A 20599-nucleotide genomic window follows, 5' to 3' on the forward strand; every position below is an offset into this window, starting at 1 on the left:
ACCGCAGACCTCTGAAAAGGGCATTCTGTGCCCATGCTACAGGAGTGCGCGCCAACGCTAACCCAGTAATCCATGTATGTATCCAAGACAGACAGACAACCGCACTAGCCTCGGGTCACCCATACACTCTCAATTCATGTTAGCAGTATGAAATTACAATCGCATATAAGAAAACTTTATAATATATTACACCCCGGTATGGCAACAGTGAAATGAAATAAAAATGCGAGTGTTGAGCTCGTATTGTATTCAGAAAGAACGGCGAACGTGAAGGGGACGCAGGCCAACTCAGACAATAAGAACCGTGACGCTCGCGGGCAAAGGAATTTCTCTCTGTCTCCGTGTATTTTTTGTCTCTGCGATGTATTTCCATTCTAAAACAGAGAAGGCACAGCGATATTTTCACGGATAGATAGACAGACAGAATGCCGCGACCTTGCATGAAATGCCTTGAGTTCTTGAAGTCGGAGCTCGATCAGGGGCCGGTCGACTATATCATCTCAGAGGAGTTTCGGCTTGTAATACTGTACTGTCAAAAGTTTACATCCTTGTTGATTTTAGGTTCAACGGAGGAACGAATCATTGGAGGAAGCCTTAAACACGCACCCTAGAGGAACCGGTGACCATCATCACGGCTTTATCTGTTAAATGCTTTTCAATATTTTTTCGGAAGTCACGCATCTATGGGCGGAGATGCAGAAGTGGCGAAGAAAAATGCATGACGAGCAGAAAATAATCACATTAGCAAAAGTAATTGTTTCTAAAAATTTAACCGAATCTGCCGAAGCTATATACTTAGTATGTTTTCTTTGATTTTACTATTCTATCTAAACCGTTCAGGTTTGTGGTCCGAAAGAAACCGAATCATTAAACCGCTTCATGCAGAAAAAAGTTATACAACAAATAGAAGTTTGTTGTCGTGAATGTGGGACTTCCATGTTCATGCCAGAACGTGCGCACTTATCAGCTCACACGTACTCGCTAATGTATGTGCAAATAACTAAAATAAAAATTGAAATTTCAAGCGGAAAAAAATGACAAAACAAAACACACCGTAAGTTCTCTTTAACCAGAGGCCCCCCCCCCCCCCCCCCCGCATACTGTCTATGAGTTAACGCAAAACATTTGAATACGAACGATAATGTCCCTTCCCCTGAATCTTTTGCTCGGTTTGGTTTGGACAGGCTTGAAAGGGTAGCAGAATTTGTTTTATTTTCACGTGTTTGCGCGCCTTGTTGTTGGGACACCGCGTGGTGGTCAGGACCACGTAGTGAATTGGTGGCGATCCAATTCATAGGGTTGTTCGAGGTTATCGATGAAATCAACAGACACATAAAATTGTGTACAAACACGATCTTGTGAACTTCTTTTATTTCGAACCGCTATCCCTTCCTGTCTTAGCCGCATGTGGGCCAATATTGTCACGTGATGTCGGCTTCCGGAAAGTCTGGATGCACCGCGCCGGCAGTCTTCCGAAGAGTGCGAGGACGCAGGCCGGGTCAGTCTCGAGCCACCTGTGTGTCTGCTGGTAGGTTACACAGTGGCTGAACGTTACGTGCGAATAAATAGGCTACCCAGATCCGCCGAAGAGGCAAACAGCCGGACTTTACAACATTAACACACCTACTATAATCTATTACATTGTCAACTAAAGAACGTGGCAAAAGGGTTTGGCGCTCGTTTGTCACCCGACGAAATGTGCATTTTGGTGAGAGAGCGCCTTTTAGCACGACCATCTTTATGCAGAGTGATTTCGTAAGAGGTCTTGGCGCCGAATTAACAACTGAACAGCAAACACTGATCTCATTTGTATAGACCATATTTCAAACGTACTCAAGCTGTTGTGTATGTGCTTGGGAACATGAATATGTAGTTGAAGTAATACAGACCATTCAGCGTACTTACATACCCCGCTGTATCTCTCCCCTCAACAGCTTCAAAAACCGTCTGTATACTCCTTAAATTGTCGGAGAATTATGGTGCCGACATCTGCACCGTAAAAAGGGTACTCTTCGAAGGGGCAAATGTCGTTATTGTGATTTTTATCATTTTTAAACACTATTTCGCTTGCAGGTGGTATCGTACACCACGGAAACACTGGGAAGCACTTCTTCGGTACCAAACAATTGCGGCTATCTCCATGATAAAAATGTTTTATATACGTGATGCATGCACCATGCCTATCAAACTACAATATTCCACAGTATAATCGCAATGATATCATAAGGTTTTCTGGAGACCAGTTACAGTCAAAATTCATGTTTTTGATCATCATGCATCTAACCAGTCTCTCGATAAAAGGACCATGGCGTAAAACAGTGACTCACAGATGCCTATAACAAATGCAAATAGTGCTAGGCCTCGTGAACCGAACCTCGTCTGGTATGGATCGTTTCTCGCGTCGGTTAAAGTATGGAAGTAGCATACAATGCCGGCTGCAACCATGGTTAAAGTTGCGACGCAAAACTCGCAGTAAGCTTTGACCCCTCTTAATTCTTGGCCGAGAAAACTAATCGCCAAGATCCAAAGAAAAACATTTCGATTGGTCAAAATTGCGGTTCTCTGCCCCCTTTTCCTTAGGACAGCTATCCGGAAAGCGCCGAGTATTATGTGCTTATGGGGGAGATCGATCGTACAAGCAGACACTACAAAGGCAACAAGGAGAAATTGATGAAACAACAAAGGCCTCTTTGATTGTTGTTCACCACCTCAAAAACTGCTAAAAGTGCCCTGACACTTTTGTTCCTCAAGTAAGCATGGGATCAGACACGCTGGCTGCGAAAATTGTTGAGAGCTTTTTCACTGAGGTATCGTTTCGAAACATGAATAAAGCGACAAGTTAGCGCCTTTCTCCCGGTAAACAAACCTCTACCTTACACAATGACTAAGAAGCCGTGAAAATGCAAGGTAGAGGGCGGGCTCAAGAAGTCGGTTCGCGAGAACTTGTGGGATCTATCACTCGATACGGGGGATAACTTCTCTTCGTGCGTCTTTTTATCGTACAGAATATCTCTGACCACTTCAACTGCGAGACGATTTTCAAGCAGCTCGGAAAGCCAATCCGACCGATTACATAAACGTCCGTAAACAGACCACACAACACAGAGGTGTTTACTTGTAGCAGGTCTGCGACAATCCCCGCCCATAACGGCCGCCGACAAAACGTGCGACATGATCAAAATATCGCCGGGACACAATCTCTACTGGGCCGACTACACCAGGGAGGCCTTTCGCTTATTTCCTTTTCTCGATCGAAGAGAAAAAAAGACTCTCGCCTGGATTTGAAACGCCTGACGCCTTGGAAGCCTGAAACAATGGAAAGACGCATAAAATATTCTGGGGGAAAATCATTTGCTATTCCCATATGTTTTCCTTGAAATTAATCACTCAATATGCTACTGGCGCCAGTGCGATTTAGCGCGTATGTAGTATGAATAGGCGGCGTGCTATCTCACAAAGGGCCTTCACACCTCACGCGTTTTCACTGGCGCTTATTAATTATGTTAACACTTTAGCTCGTCAACAGCAATTATCCCAAGCGCATAGCCGATTGGTTTAGGGTGGGGCGGATGTGGAAAAACTGTCTATCAACGAACTAATTATAGGTAATAGCCTTTTCTCTCAAACAAACATGAGACAGCCTACACAAAAGTGGTGTCACCAGAGCTAGCCTTTAGTCCCCGTACAGCACAGTGTGCAGACGTCGGGTATCTCGACGTGAGGACGATTTCGTCCTAATTTGAGAATAAATCAATCGAATTTCGACCCCAGCGCTGGCTGGCATGCATATTGGGAAAGAGCGAATGTATTGTGCTCGAATTTTAATAATATTTTTCAGCCATGGACGCGTTTCTCAGCTAAAAATACAGCGAAGAATAACGGAGCCAGAGTGGCAACTCAATCAGTAAGGCGGTAGTCTGTGAACTTGAGCCCTGAACAATGTATTCAGACACTGATGGATGCGGCAGTGCGGAGCGTGATAAGGCCGAAAACTGCCTCATTTCGTGTGTTCTGATCAGGCGATTCTACGTCAGGCTTTCCATTTTGTCTGCTTCGGTCGTATATCAAAAAATGACAGGCGTTTCGTAACATTTGAAGACAGCTTGTTGGCCGTAGACGAGCTGCCTTAACATATAGCGACAGAGGTATTCAGATTTAGGGGCCAAAACATATTTTAGTGAATGAAAACTGATACCAGACGCTCTTCATTGTGTGTCGTCACACGACTGGCGCCAACCGTACTTATGCATTTACGTCAAAATGGAATGCTAGAATAGCTAATCACTTTAGATGTTCCGCTCGTCATTTTCACGCTTTTAGCCGACCCGCCTCCAATAAAAGGCATAAATATTACCAGGCCGGCTCTCACGAATTTCGGGACCCGAATTTGCGCCCGTCCTTCGCCGAACTTGCCGACATCGCCGTTCGCCGTCCAAAAGGGGATCCCCTATCTGTGAATGAAGGCACATAACGGGGAACTACCCCGGCTGTGTAAACGAAACGGGTTCCACGTTGACAATAGCAGCCTGGATTTTGACACCTTCGGCTGCCAGTTTTCCTCGGTGGGCGTGCCGTCACAAATAGCGCAAAATTAAAACGAACCTATATCCAGGTCCTCGTCTGCGGATTTGCTTCCCGGAGGAAATTTTATATTTTCTGCAAATATTGGCTTAAATTTCTAGAACTTTTCACCAGGCCGAATGTATATTGATTTTGAGCGCACTGTAAATTTTGGAAGTGGAAAGTAGAACGGAACGACAATATTTATTCGTCTGGCAGACAGTCACTGCTGTAACCCCCTGCTCACCAAACCACAATCCTTACTCCCATTTGGCGTTGTATTGGTGGATATTTAATTATGTTGACATTTTAGCACGATTGATGTGATAATGTCATAAGTACGCTGTGCGTTCCGACACCTTGTTTATGGCTGATACGTCGTGTAAGTTGCCACTAACACGCCTATACCGCTCCCTGATTGGTCGATTCGTGCGAAATAGCCAATCAACTACCAAAGCTCATTAAGATACGGCGATACGATATAGGCAAGTCAGTCGAAGCCTATAGCAAGGCAAGCAAACCAACAGTCGTAGCATATATGAAACATCCTATGGTGCAAGAGCCAGGGATGGCTTACACGCAGTTCCTGCCGCATCGGCCCAGCGATTTCTCCGTGAACTCTATTCTAACCCAGCCGCAGTTCTTTCCCGGCTTTCTGCCGACGCAAGCGCTGCCCAATGGAACCGGACTAGCCACGCTGCCTATGTTCCCGAAACTCGGAGATCCGCGTTGCCACTACGCTCCGGACCTTCTGTCGGTTCACCAGCCGGGCTTACGACCGGTCCGGGCGGTGGAAAACCAACCGGACGAAGATGAAAACATTCAAGTCAATCTTGATACGAAGGAGTTATGGGAGGAATTTCACAAACGTGGGACTGAAATGGTCATAACAAAATCAGGAAGGTACGTTTACAATATTTACGATATTCAACATAGCGAACTTTGATAGTGTACGCCAACAAAAACATAGCGCACTCGATACTGGGACCACTGTAAACAATCGGTCTAATACCCGTATTGGGATAGACTAATTAACGATAAACAGTTTGTAAGTATGGCTATACTAACCACCGAGAGGTACACACGATCAGCTGGCCAAAAACGGTCAGGTCATACCGTAGTAAAAACCGCAGACGCATATGTTTTGGTTTTCGACCCGCCATAGCGTATCGAACGCATTGAGTGGCCTCAACGCTGTATCATGTGCCAGCGAATAAACAGCTCGCTCGGCATGTGGTTCTCCAGGCGATAACCAACACTTGGTCTTAATATGTCCATAGTTTTACCGATATCTGAGTTTTTATGTCTCGCCTAAAATGTCTAATTTTTAGAAAATACGTTGTATTCGGTCAGTAGTTGGTAAAAAATCTGCGCGCGTGCATGTACAGTCGGAGAAAGAGACCAACTCTCACACGGGGGCTGAGCGACAACTCAACACACTAAACTGCCGCACAGAACAAACGTGTTGTTTTTTATCCAAATTGCTGACCCCATAACTGTAAATTGTCCCCACACACCTATCGCCACTGGCACTAAACTGGACAACGGCTAAATTGTTCAAAGCAGAGCGGTAAAACCGAGCGATGGGACCAGAGACAAGGCAATGAAGGCGGCTATCGTAGCTTGCAGACGGTCGTCAGTACACCGTCAACGTGAATTGCTGGCATGCGACCACCTCATCACACTCCGTTTATGATGTTTGTTCTTGTCAATCTTGATTGACAAGGGCTGACCTATGGTTTCGGGCAGTATTTTCAGCCTCAAAACCTATCTCAAAAACCCGCGTTGGAAGGACCAAATTTTAGCTGAGCTGGCCACGATATTCGAACACAACACGGGGGTTTGGTTATCCGGTGTTTAAGCCTATGCACGCGACCAGACACTCTGCACCTTGTTGATCTGATAGTGCACCGAGTCGATTTTGACCTCAAATCCAATGGTTTGCAGTCCCCCATCTGAGACACAAGAAACGACCGTTTCAGCAGTTACAAAATAACATGTTTCATGTTTTTATAACAGGCGAATATTCCCTGCTTACAAAGTGCGTGTCAGCGGGCTGGACAAGAAGGCTAAATACATCCTGCTGATGGACATCGTTGCAGCTGATGACTGCCGTTATAAGTTCCACAATTCGCGCTGGATGGTGGCAGGGAAAGCAGACCCAGAAATGCCGAAGAGGATGTACATTCACCCAGATTCGCCCTGCACGGGAGAGCAGTGGATGCAGAAATTGGTGTCCTTTCACAAACTGAAACTGACAAACAACATCTCCGATAAACACGGATACGTGAGTATTTTTCAAAACTTGGAAAACAAGAAGTATTTACCATGTTCCATGCACTCATGTTTCGCTGTTGTACAGTGTTGTCCAGTCCACTGTAGAACTTATTCAAAACCTACAATTTCTGGCGAAATTATATTATTGTTCGGTCACCCCTGGTAATCAAAGAAAACATTGATTATTCGTCGACAGCAAATTTTGAACATGCCGTCGAAACGATGATTTTTGTCCGAAAACGACCCGTTTAACTCACAATTACTTAACCACAAGTAACACAAATTAAATGTCTTCTATAGTTCGATGACGTGTCTTCAGTACATCGGTATTTCTCTGTAATAGTCAGGAAAGAATCTGTGGAAAATTCGGCCGCATTTGGGCGCGAAGATTTGGGGCACAACGATCGTTGTTGGCTGTTGTATTTTTTGTTCGGTCACCTTTATAACCCCAACTACCAGTAAAAGTTCATCTTTTTTGTTCACACATGTCAGACAGCCTGAAAAGCCTTCCCAAATCTGCGTGCTCCTTTTTGCAACTGGCATGGGCGATTTGTCTTTCTTCTGTCCTTTCACCGGTTCCCCTACCCTGTAATTATATCCCAGGGAAAGACTGAATGTCTCCAGTTTTGACTAGAGGCCTTTCTCCCCCGAGTCTATAGCTTGGATGGCTGGTTTCGTATAGGTGTCGTACCAGACACTTTTCTCCATTTCTTTTAACAAAAGATTTTACTGCCTTCCTTCCCGTCGATGCGAAGGGTCATTTTGAGTCGCCTTAAAGTTTGCTAAATGCGGCGATAAAATCTCACCCACCTGTCTTTATCTTTTATAAAATCAGTTTTCTGTGTCACTGGCTCTGAATTACATCGCATCACATTTATGAGAAATACAAGTTTTTTCAAAAAAAAATGTGGACTTTAGAGTCACGCTGTATGTGCAAAGATCATACTGGTGTGGTGGACTGCTGGGGATCTCTACCGGCCGAATCTGTGTTTACAACTTGTATTCTGAAATATTCAGTAGGTTTGAAAAGTACACATATTCGAGAAATATTGAACAGGTGGAGGGAATGCGGGCAGCGTCGACGAGTCGGTAAGCTTTCCCCGATGGACTCTCCGCGCTTTGTTGTTTTAGTCACGGCTGGTAGACCACAAGCCATTGGCCAACTTTGTACCCTTGTCTACTTAAAATAGACCTCCACCTCTCGCGATGAAGACTGGGTTTCCTCGTATGTCAATGGTTATCTTGAAATCTCCCCCGTCGCCAGGTCTAGTGTTTTGCTTCTCCCCTCCATCTTCTACATGGGGGTCTCCTCTCGGCTATATGTGTACTTACCACACGATCTCTATTGTATAGTGTGCGTTTTTCTCCCACTATCTTTTGGATGGTGGTGCCGTCACACGTATAAGAACTGTTAGCTAACTTACCCTTGGTTCGAGGGTTTCAAGTTTCAAGACCCATTTCGCGACATGTGGCGAACAAAAACGCCAGACGAAGTGTTAGTTTGATATCGCTATCGCGATCTTTTCCATCGATTAGCACTGCCAGCATATTGCACAGTTGCTTGGGTGAAATTCTTCGCACAGGCTGTGGCTCTCCCCTCCCCTCTAAGGCAGCCATTGAAATTACACATAAACACAGTGAGCCTTCAGAGATCCGAGAGAAAAAAGCTCAAATATGAAGATTTTTTTTTTGTTTTGCATTTCGTGTTTTTGGGAATGTGCATCTCGGACTTAAAACATGTCTGACAATATGGATTCATATGTATCGCTTGGTATCATAGTATCTATACGAAGATTGTTGAATTGTGAACATATCTTCGCAACCGATACCTGTCCACGATGTACATACTAATTCTGACAACCCCTATATTGTGTTCACAACACAAGTCGCCATCGACCATATCTTTCATTCTCCCAGTATAACCAGGTTTACGGCTGTTTGTTCTTGTAATCTCGTGTCCAATTATCGTTGTGCGGCGACATGTGAGCTTCCAAGATTTCGCTCAAGCATGTTTTTGGGCAGTTTGGGTATCATGAGGCCTTTTCTCAGCTCACACTTAGGGTCTGTTGTCGTCATGCGTGTTTCACTTGTGGCGAGGGCCGGAGTTGGCTATAGCTACAGGGATAGAGAAAGCTACCAGTCTTACGCGTGTTGTGTTTGTTTTTTGTGCGTGGCAAGCAGCGAGGGCCTTGGTCGCGTAAACACGAGACGCTCCGCTAAACTTCGCGCTCTAAGCCGAAGGCAGGCCGGGTATCTCGCTTCGAAGATCCCATAGAAATTCCCCGTATTATGTGTAAACATGGTTACCGAATATCGACAGCTTATTTCGCGACTCGCGGCTTTAGAGCATCACTTGCTCGTAGTAACGCGGTGTCATGTGCGGCTGTTGCCAGTCACGACAACCCCAGAGAAGCATGTGCTAATTTTAACCCTGTAAAGCAGAAAATTTTAGGTGAAAATGACGCTGTAAGTGAGGTTAGGTGTTTTCTGCTGGTTTGATACGGCGTTCACCGCAGCAACGGTAGACGCAGTCAGTTGGAGCGGAGTTGCGTGCGGTGGAAATTTTTACTGCCGTTATTGTATGTCACCCTTTCACGCGAAAAAAACGCCATTTTGTGGAAAAATACACAAGATACGATTTTTCATGGTTAATTGATACACCCGAATATTTGTTTACTTGTAATTAAAATTTGAGTTATTTAGCGTCGAAATGTGGGCGACAGCCATGCTTCTTGCGCAAGCTAGCCCTTGGTTGTGTGTAGCAAGGGTAATTGTGACATACATACGCCGAACCACAGGCACTGCCGCTTGCGATCATAGCAGTTGAAATTCTTTCCCAGACACATGCGTCTCGGGTGAACATTTTGTTCCTTCTGTTTTTCATTCGTTTATTCCTACGTTCTTTCTCTCCAGACGATCCTCAATTCAATGCACAAATACCAGCCCAGGTTTCACATAGTTAAAGCAAACGACATACTCAAGCTGCCGTGGAGTCAATTTAGGACGTACGTGTTCAAGGAGACAGAATTCATCGCTGTAACAGCGTACCAAAACGAAAAGGTAGGTATCTTCACCCGAATAGATTAACCTCACATTTGGATTTTTTACATTATTATCATCCCCATTTTTCGCGTTCGGTTGCATTTTTAAAAATGTTTGAATCGAATGTTTGCACAATAGTGGGTGTATCTGAAATGTGTTTGACGTGGAAATTAATTAATACCCTTCCCCACATGTATGTGTCGATAACCTTTCTGTGTTCAAATAAAGGTACTTTGAAAGACAAAAATAAAACCTAGACAATCACAGACGAATTTTGTGCTATTAATGTGACGCTGCATTCAGTAAATCACACGTTACATCGATCAAATAATACCATATTTCTGAAGTAGCGAGGTGCTCAACACACTTTAATTAATCTTCAAAAGAAGACAATAAAAGTGGCGTTTTACATGAGAATTCGTCTCTGCGCAGGTAGCGAAAAATCGTTCGGAGATTCTCCCTGTGTTTTTTTTAAAAGTAACTTGTATTTTTCGAAAAGGGTTTTTATCGAGAGATACTATCACAAATTTAGAAATATTAGCGTCGTACTTTATTGCTCCGAGGGTTAAGTACAGAAGAGTTAGAAAGAATGGATGGGAAGTGCTCGGGGACGGCCGTCTTTACTCTTCTAAATGTGTTTGAAGGACACCGGCCATTTGTCGCTAATCATGGAATACCTGTGCAGTATGGGCGACGCGGTTGCAATTTATTTTAAGATTGCTCATAAAATAATATCAACTGTGTGTTTAAGCAAAGGTAAATGCATAAGAGAAAGGCCATAATGCTGTAAGTAACGAGAGGGAGACAGTCTCTCAGTCACTCTGTCTTACCCGAACATCCCTTCGCGAAATTGTGAAAATGCCGTTTAACTGCCGAAATTTATGCCTCTTTCTACACTTAAAATGCTAAGGACACCGAAGAAATTTATAGGTTTCGAAGTTATTTTTTATGTCTGTATCGTTTATGACGCACAGGAGTCATAAATTTGCCGAAATTCAAAGCCTAAAACACCGTTTATGGTATAGTCTCCCTATATTCTTCTCAACTGTTCAACGTAAAGACATGTATTAGCGCAAAGCGCTGCCGTGGCGGCCAAGTAGAATTCGGAGAAAGCGATGTTGAAAACGTTCAAATTGATGGCAGGTCTAGGGTACTGAATTACAGTGATTTATTTACAAGTTGACAGTGGGGTATAACCCCACATACATGCAGTCTTACCTAGTAATAAAATACAACATTAAAAATTAAAAACAGGGGATTTATAGCTACTCGTTTCACTCTTTTCGTGCTAGCGAAGAACGGAAAAATGGGGAAAATGATTCTTATAAATATTAATTTTCATATCTGTAACTGAGTCTTGAACTATGAGCCCCCCTTGTCTTCCGAGGTTGGGGTGAAGTCGCCAGCCGACGTGATTTGTGTGTTCCCCCCATTTTTCACCGACTTGGCGCGCCTTGTCACTTCCGTGACCGACTTTGCACTTCTGTTCAGACTGAATGCGTGTGAATGATAGGTACAAATGCCCGGTCCCGCCAAGATTCCAATGATTTCACGCGATTTGCTGTTTTTCTTGATCCCCGGCGCAGATAGATGGAACTCGTGAGAGCAACTTCGTGTAAAAAGCGAATTATCAATAATGCTATTGCGCGTTCGGCGTCAGTGCGAACTGAATGGTGTCTTGACAATGCCCAGCGCGGGTTAGAGTATAAAAATGACATCCGTGCTACGGGTACAAAGCTACCTTCCTAGCTAAAGAAAACAAATAATGTAAAGCCTCTGTATTAATTTTCTTGCCAGTATATATCACCCGAGTTACTACTTTAAGAGAGAGACTGAAAACATCCCTATGTTTTAAGGGACTATCATCGCAAATGATGGCATATTTAGGCTCCGTCGTTCATTTTCGTTTTGCCCCTTCCGTTTGTTCTTCTGTTCCGTGTCAGTGGACAGCCTAATATTTCTTCTTGTCATACATTGGAAATTAATGTATGTATAAGTCTTTTCGGGGAGCCGGAGCCGAACTTATCATTCGACAAATCGGAAAGCACCAGGCGTCGTTCGGTTATGTGTTATCGTCCGCTGGTGAAAGTTTTTGCCCATCTAATTCGAATGATCCTCTGTTGAGGGCTATCGCAGTGCATCAACTCAAAACAATGACGATAGCATGACCATATAACCGCCAAATGGAAAGAATTGCATATATATTTTTTTCGAATAAAAGCTCCCAGGTAGGGCAGGCTTGCAAACGACCGAATTGTTGTAAAAAAACGCGGGAATTAGGATTGGCTACACCGCTGGTGCCATTAAAAGCCCCTTTGTGCAGTTTCTGTCTCTCCTAAGGCGAACACATTAAACGCACACTCCCCTAAATCATCGACAACGTTTCAACAACTCCAGAAAAAATATCCATTAGCGAGTTCCGAAATTTGAAAAATTTGTGAACACCAGCTCTGGTAAATTCTTGCACTGCCCCTGTCTGCACGAGGTGAACTTGTTGCTAGAAAAAAAGCAATACAGGTCTTTTCCCTGTTGAGGCGCTGCAGAGAAACACAAAAAACCCCGGCTGCTCACTTTAAATGACAAATTTTCAGCCAATTTCCTAATTATGAAATGCTATTTACCTTTATTACGATTACTTCTGTCTGGAGAAAAGAATTAATAAAGTTGAAAAAGCATAGAAAAGTGTTTGGCCTGGTGGTTTTGAATAAATAAGCGTTACATTTTCTTCAGTGAAAGCGAATTGGCAGATCACCTGCCCTATGGTATTGATTCTGCCGCCTATCCATATGCTCTTCCCTGACAAGACACATTTATCCGACTGTCTGTCCAATATTATATTTTGAGGGTGTGTAGATATTATTGTGCTCCACCGTGGTCGGAAAAAGAATGAAGAAACGTGTCGGGGGGATTCTGAAGTAGGTTGTGCGAAAATCGACTTAATTGCAGGCTTCAGTCGAAGAGCTACACATCCGTGGCAGACATTCACAAGAAGATACGACGAAAAGACCTGGCAATATGAGATAGTGGAATGATTGACAAGAATTGTTGTCTGTACAAGGGGGCATTTTTCAAGAATGTGTGTTCATATATTCATTTATTTTCTCTTTGCGCCGTGAAGGTACACACGTGACTAAAACACACACACTTGTGTAGAATGATGCAAACTGTGTAAGTAATTGCCAGATCTCTTCTTTTCTTTCAGATAACTCAGCTGAAAATCGACCACAATCCGTTTGCTAAGGGATTCAGAGACAATGGGGCTGGCAAGCGGGAGAAAAGGTGAGACTCACGTTATGATTGTTCTGGCCGGTTTTTTTACTGCGATAAAATGTCTAGAATACAATGAGAGTGTTATAGTTGGTCACCGTCGTCGAGGCGACTTGAAAACTCAAAATGGCGCGAAAACAAGCCATGCGCCTCACGTTCAAAGACGGTAATAAAATGGTATTCAGGAATGACACACCAGCGAATTGCGTGTCCTTTGTTGGTGCAATAAGATATATGTATGTATAAAAAAACAGGACAAAGGCCATGTGCGGGAGATTCTGCTAAGTAATGTGTTGTTAATTTGAGGGTGTGTGTGTGTGTGTTTTGTTGATAAGAAAGCCAACACTCGGTCAAGCCTAGCTGTTTTCACTCGTATGTCCACTGTTATGTACCCTATATTGCCGTGTGCTGGCGCAAATACCATTCTCTCTGCCAGAGGTAGTACACAGCCTAAAATTGATGACCAGTTACTATTTTGCCTCACTTTGTCGTCGATGACTTTCACTTTTGTTTGCCTTCCTTTGGTGACTTCATTTCCCCCCGAATCCCCTCAGTCCGTCTTTATCCACAATTTTGTGTCCCAGCCTCCTCCTTTTCATCCTATTGACGTTGTGAATTCGAAAAAGTGGAATTAGGGGTCTTTGCTCGTTAGCGACAAAGAGGGGTGCTCTTTTCCCCCTTTGTTGTGGACAAACTTAATTTCTACACGTTAATTATCTTTGTAACTTTGAAGTTAGCCCGTGGTTTGTCGGAGAGATTTGGCTGCTATTTTCTCGTTAGATGCCCCATTGTTTGCAGTCCCCAAAGTTGTTTCTGCTGGCGACACCACGCATTATTTCTGCAAATTTATTTTATTTTATTGTCCGTGTGCGCTCTTGTGTATGTCTTTTGCAGAAAGCTACAGTCAGCTAATTTAGAGGCCTCGGAGCACCGAACGCAACCCGAACTGTCGAACAGCTGCACTAGTCAAAGCAAGGAGGCCGAACAGACTGAGGTGTCGACATCGTCCACGAAACAAAATGCCCAAGAAACCGACGACAGCGTTAGACTGCCACCTGTGGTCCCCTCACCTAGAGGTAAAGAGAAGCAAATCTTTAAAATCTCTTTTCTCTTTCAATGCTGCTTGTTTGTATACAGCATTATGGTTTATTTAGTACTGTTTGCCATTACCTACCTGTGTATGGCCTTTGATAGGCAAAGTAGCGCCCATTGTCAGCGCCGCTCTGCCACAATGCAGTCAGAAGGCCTCGTGTGAGAGCTGTGATAAAACCAAGGAGGTTTGTTTCTTGTAAGGAAAATGAGCGCCTGGATAAAAAAAAATACGGAGCCTTTCGCGGGAAAGTTGCAGTTCATTACTGAATAAATAGCGTTTAATATTTTTTCAAATAGCTGATTTCTCTTTAATTTGTTTTCCAATTTGTTACTACGAAATGGAAACGGCGCATGCCACCATGTACGAATTTGACAGGCTCTGTCGATCTGCCATCGTTGCTAGGGTTACTAGACCCATGTGCAAATCCCTCATAACTCAGTAACGGGGTGTTAGCTAAGAAGGGCTGTTTTTAATGTTATTCCACGTGTGAAATCTGTGCGCTTAGAATTTATCTAAAAAGGGGCTTTTGTTCTGTCTTTTCTCGCACCACCTGACTCTGCAGAGTACGTATCGGCGGAGGCGAACTCAACGACACGCACAGAAGAGGAGATTGACGTGGAAAGTAACGACAAGGAAAACGACACGGCAGCCAATGAACTCAAATCGGAAATTGCCGCCGAAAGGGCCCGAGAGAGGGAGAGGGGGTTGAGCGCCGCGGATGACACCTCGGACGAAGAAAGGGACGTAGAAGAAAACGACACGAGTACAAACCTGTCTCCAAAGGGAGCGTGCAATGATGTTGTCATGACAACGCATGACCAAGTCGAGGACAATGATATTCGCAGTTTGACTTCAAGTACTGACACTAGAAAAGACATTAGTGAGATTGAGGACATGAGAGCAGGTGTTCGGAGTCTTACGCCCAGGCACAGCCCGGCAAAGTCAAGTTCATCCGAAATTTCAGTGCACTACCCCACGCCGCTCGCATTTCAGCCAGTTGGACCAACTTCGCCGACACATCCCAGCCACTTACACTCAATAACCCAACAGCCACTGCTTCTATACCCAGGTCAGGTTGTGCCCGGCCTATCCAGCGCCGTCCACAGCATGTCGGCCGCGGTACTCCCGGTAGCCACCACCGCTCATGCGCAGCTGTTACAATCAGCCTCTGGACACACCTGTGTGACACCACATCACCTTTCGTTGAACGCTCAGGGAATCCCGTTTAGCTTGAATGGACAGATACTGCCATCACAAGGCTACGCCGTGATAAGCAACTCGGCCCTGGGAAACGCCGCCGCTGCTGCCGCCGCCGCGTCCAATTACTACCGTGGTGCAATTTTTAGCTCTCACCAGAATCGCGCACGTCTTAGATTCTCACCGTACGCGCTCCCCTTGACTTCGACAACCATGGTGACCACCGGTACACCTCTGAGTGCGTCTGGGCATACCAGCCTGGACAGTTTGCATCCCTCGGCAGCCGGACTGGTAGCCGTGGCTAATGGGAGCCCCGGTGCCGCCCTGCCGCAAGTCTCCACTCCGTCGGTCAGTGATAACACCACAATAACGACCTCTGCCCAGAATGAACTTCAGAGTATACAAAAACTAGTTAGTGGATTGGAACAGCAACAGGAGAAAATGGCTACCGAGTCGCTAACGAAGCTAAGTGATAAGTAAACAATATAGATCATTGTGAAAGAGACTGTCCCCTGTCCAAATAACATTTAACCTGTTCGTTTTAGAAGTCGTTCAACACACATCTTAGCGATGAAGTAGTCACCGAACAAAACACTGGTAAATGTTTGGCGATAATATATATTTGAATTGCCTCTTTTCCCCACCGTTATAAGATTAAATGTATGTGTAGAACCAATCGTGTGGTAACGAATAGTTCAGTTACAATGATACACATAGAGGTACTATGTCCGGGATGTCATAGAGAGAGGCGAGAGAGGAAAAATTATTGCAGAGGTAGCTTGGGACGATTACGAGCGTGATCGTCAACTCTCTCCCCTTTAAATGCTGCTTAAGCATGTTGACAAGTGTAGTACGGTGTCGTAGGTTATCAGGCGTTATCTTCATGTCTCAGCCAGTTATCAATGCCATATCAACGTGATATAGAGCTATACGTCTCACTCCTCTGAACCATCCTAATGCACCAGTGTTGTGGAAAACGCTATCAGTGCAGAGCGGGCCCAGTAGCATAGCTGTGTTGCCGCTGGGCACCGCGCTCATGTTTAGGCGTAAAAAAATCTGGTGACCAAAAATGGGCGAAAAAAGGGAGAGAAACACAAATGTTCACCCAGCATCTGACACAAAACGACATCAAAAAAAAAAAGTCTAGAAAAAAAATCAACGTTCTGTTGTTATTAAATTTGTAGTACCAAAGATGTGCTTTTCTCATCGCGTGTCGCTCTAAGTAGATCAGAGAAAAATATTACTAGTGCCGGAGACTGCAACGTTTGAAGGGCCACTTGACAACAAGACAGTACAAGTTTTTTGTAAATAATGAATGGCGCAGCCAGCCGGGGCGGTATTCATGGCAGTCTCACCGTGCTAATTTAATGCTCAAAAAATGATATATCGTTGTATTTATATCCACTTGCATTGCCATGTACGCCGAGTTTTTTCAAATGTTCTATGTTTCGTTCGTGTTTTGACTGTTCTCGTTCATAGAAAAAACAAATGGGTCGACAATTCTGTATTATTGGAGAGAACCTGTTTTTTTTTCCTTTGTCGTATTACCAAGGTATATAGATGATATTTTATTTTCAAAAAGGCTGTGTCGCCAGGTCAATTTTTTCCATGTTCAGTGTACATAATTAAATAAGTGTGTGAAGAAAAAAGCTATTTATGTGTTCTATTCACTAAACGTATTTTTCGACGTTCACGATAAGAAATTTTTAAAAAAAGTTTTAATTTATTTAAGAGACACAAGATATGTTTACTTGAACTTATGTGTATCATATAGAAAAGCATTGGTACTGTAATAGCGTTCTTATCATCTTTACTTTTTAATGAAATTCAAAGAGTAATATCTCACGTGAACCCACCGTCATTTAGCTGCAGCTATTCGTATCTAGGTGTGCACGCCTTTGGTGTTGCACCCGGAGTTGCATATTATTGTTTCCTTCTTTTGTTTGTTTTTTTTTTCTAGTCGTTTGTTTTCGATAATTGAATGCCAGTACCATGTTTATTTGCTATATGAATTTCATTGTAATAGAGAAAAGGGCGGTTTTAAAAGACCACTCAAAGCTGGTCAGCAAACGACACCCCATCGAATCGTTGTAACTTTATTTGGATTCTGTGGGCAATATTTCAGCTACATGTTGAGGGTAATAAAATGTAAAATTTAATGAAAATTTAATATGAGTTTGTGTTTGCATGCTTTATACAGCCGACATACCCCTTGCTTGGTTGGTTTCCCAATTTCACCTACCTCCATTTCGATTAACGACAGAACCCCTCTTTTCTGTTGAATATCCTAGGTTGAATCCGTGCCTTTTAATTTCTGGCTAATTTTCTGACATGAAAGTGGGTGGGGCGGGATTTTTGTGATCATTTCACTGCCGATTTCCCAAAGAAAAGTCGCGAATTCTCACTGGACTAGCTAGATTGAGTGAATGAGTCGCAGATGAACACACAAGCCCTTCCACCGACTGAGCACAAACCACACGCGGCTAGCGTGTTGTATAATTTCCCGCTTCTTTGTTCGTTCGCCCTCTTCCCGCCGACACGACACCGACAGAATTTTAAATTTTTGTAGCGACTTCGAAGTGGCGAGAGTGGGCATTTAGAAATGATGGAAATTCAAAGCTGACATTTTACTCGTCACCAGTAAGCGTTGTAATCACACGGTTTTCACTGTACGAGAGGTCAAAAACACTTAATCATAGGGTGACCGGGTACAAATGAGCCGGGTTATGGCGAGGAGCCAGTATGGTGGGGCCAATAGACGGCGTCAGTGCCTGTTGAGAAATTAGTGGAAACGAGACATGTAGGCATTAATAAACGAATCTTGCGGAGATTTCGAATGTAATCTACCGAACATTTCCTCACATTGATTTTGAGTGGCCGCGACTAATTTTGGTAGCCGGCAACCCTGATGATAGAAACAAAAAAATTAATGACAGAAAACAAAAAATGACGAGAGAAGAAGAAATAAATGTCCTCAAATCCTTCATATGTGGCTGTTTGACTTAGTAAATTATACTGACCATTTTAAATCCTCTACGCACTGGTAAAAATGACGGAAAATTACAGAAGGCGCGAAAAGTTTAGGAAAAGAAAAGGGAGTTATGTTTCTAATGAATTAAGAACGGGGTTACAGAGGCAGGGTGTTACAGTTGATTAATGCATAGTAGGACAGTTGTTCGACTCTTTTTCTCTGCGGGACAAATGTACACCCCGCTTTAAGACAAGATTAATTTTATATTTTAAAACGAATTTCCAAAATGGCTTCAGATGCTCTAGGCGTATCACATTGGTGGAAGACTCCAACTACACGAGGGAGTGGGAAAACTGAACACTTCCCAGCATGCACTAGCCCGTCAAAGCGAATAGAAGATCCATTTAGACGGAAAGTGTCGACGATCTTGTCTTCAGAGCCGATATCGAGTTCAGAAGTGTATTCCACGTACCAATTACGGGTCCCACTTGTGAAAATATTACATCTTTCGTTGCGGAGAAATATCATCACCGAGGTCCCCTGGGCAGCTCTTTGTACTCACAATATTGCATTTGTTTGATAAGACCTGCTTGTTTTAATAATACTTATTCCTTGGGTTAACTTCCGCGAATTCGGTTCATTTACAACACAGGAGACGTCTTCTGAGGAGTATTGATCGTTTTGGAGATCTGGTCACAAGTAGTGTGTTTGGCGCAATTATACATCGGAGACGCTTATCTGCTCGACGTGGCAGAAATGCGCAGTTTCTGAATCGAATAATAAACAGGAGGGCTAAGAAACGAGCGCATCAGTCTTTTTTAAAAACCCACTTCGGTAAATGTTGCTGTTTGAATAATACAGAGAAAGTGGGGTCCTTTACCCATCCCATCCCCTTCGCAATGAATATTGAAGGTCCCAAAACCGGACAAGTGCGATTTTGGAGACTTAAACTCTTACTCACTATTGTTAGTCAAACAAAGGCTTCATTAAAGCCTGCCATACATTTGCAATTTAAGCATCGGTTGAGCTACCTTTGCACCTTTGCACTCTTTATGCCTTACACGGAGTCAAGAGCATTTGAGTTCAAAATTTAGTCCGAAGTGGACATCTATACGAGGCTCGGTTTCAAAGTTACATTACCTTCAGAGTCCACAATTAGCGAATCTCCCGTTCTCGTTTTTTGCTTCACTGAGGTCCGTAATATTTGCTTAAATTTGCGCCGTTGTTAGTTTTTCTTTGTCTTGTCTGTTTGTTTAATTTTCTTTCTTCTGCTGCACCTTGAAGGAGCGATGATTCAACAGTATTGTGCGAACAGGCCGCAAAAATAAGCCCCACATTTGCACGATCGCCGGTTACCTTAATCCGATTTCAACCCCTCCCCCAAAAATGTAACCCGACAAAATGGTAAACACAGCCGGTTGCCAATTCGCACACGTCAAGCTAGCCTGTTCGCTGACACTGTCCGCGACACATCAGCTAATGGGGGACCGAAGAAATGCCCTATTTAATTTGCGAGCTGACAATTTTGGCGTCGAGCGGGCCAAGGTTTGTGTAGGTATAATCCTAGCTAGAGGTATCAAAAATCGCGACAGGAGGCGAACCTGTTTTGGCTCTGCACGCGTGTGAAAAAAAAACCCCGATCACTAGGAAAAAAAATCGCTTGCAATCTTTTCATTCTAGGTCCGCATCAGGCGTTTGAGTTTGGTTTCGTCGCCGAGTTCCCTCCAAAATCGAAATCTTTCCCATTGTGATTAAGGGCCCATTCGCCAGTGTTTGCCTCAACATGTCCATTTCAATCCAGCTTTGCACTGGAAATGAACATCGGAAGGTAATAAACTTCAAGGAAAACTAAACTTTTGTAAGCAGAAAGTAAAAACCATGTATTTGAAGGGGGAAATGAATCAATAGTTTTCATAACGGTTTTTAATTAAACTTGGTCGCAATGAAACACGACCGTACGAGATGTTTCGAATGGTACTTGAAGTGGACGTAGACAAAAGAATACAAGTACTATCTTATTTTTAAGTCAAGTGGTTTTATTTTGAGAGAACAAAGGACCGAAAATCGGAATCTCTTACAGAAATTAAGTCGCCCTTTTTGAGGCACCTCTGTACCGTAACAGCTTCTGGAGCCTTTCAATGATGACAATTGTGCATTGCAGACTCGTGTTGAGTGCCACCAGGACGAGTTGT

The 20599-nt window shown here is 43.7% G+C and overlaps 1 protein-coding gene across 1 annotated transcript; it reads left to right on the forward strand.

Annotated features, from left to right (window-relative positions):
* Positions 1 to 4207: 4207 nt before the first annotated feature.
* Positions 4208 to 17606, forward strand: LOC139145681 (T-box transcription factor TBX2b-like). Its single transcript, XM_070716980.1, has 6 exons — positions 4208 to 5463; positions 6580 to 6847; positions 9751 to 9897; positions 13082 to 13158; positions 14041 to 14222; positions 14802 to 17606. The coding sequence occupies exons 1-6, from the start codon at positions 5099 to 5101 to the stop codon at positions 15914 to 15916; spliced, it is 2154 nt and encodes a 717-aa protein (XP_070573081.1). The 5' UTR covers positions 4208 to 5098; the 3' UTR covers positions 15917 to 17606.
* The last annotated feature ends 2993 nt before the right edge of the window (positions 17607 to 20599 follow it).

The sequence above is a fragment of the Ptychodera flava genome, chromosome 12 (genome assembly GCF_041260155.1).
Source record: "Ptychodera flava strain L36383 chromosome 12, AS_Pfla_20210202, whole genome shotgun sequence".
Lineage (NCBI taxonomy): Eukaryota > Metazoa > Hemichordata > Enteropneusta > Ptychoderidae > Ptychodera > Ptychodera flava.

Coding starts and splice junctions, on each gene's coding strand:
- LOC139145681 (XM_070716980.1), top strand. CDS start 5,099: ATGAAACATCCTATGGTGCAAGAGCCAGGGATGGCTTACACGCAGTTC. Junction 5,464..6,579: donor GTCATAACAAAATCAGGAAG/GTACGTTTACAA, acceptor TTTTTATAACAG/GCGAATATTCCCTGCTTACA. Junction 9,898..13,081: donor CAGCGTACCAAAACGAAAAG/GTAGGTATCTTC, acceptor CTTTTCTTTCAG/ATAACTCAGCTGAAAATCGA.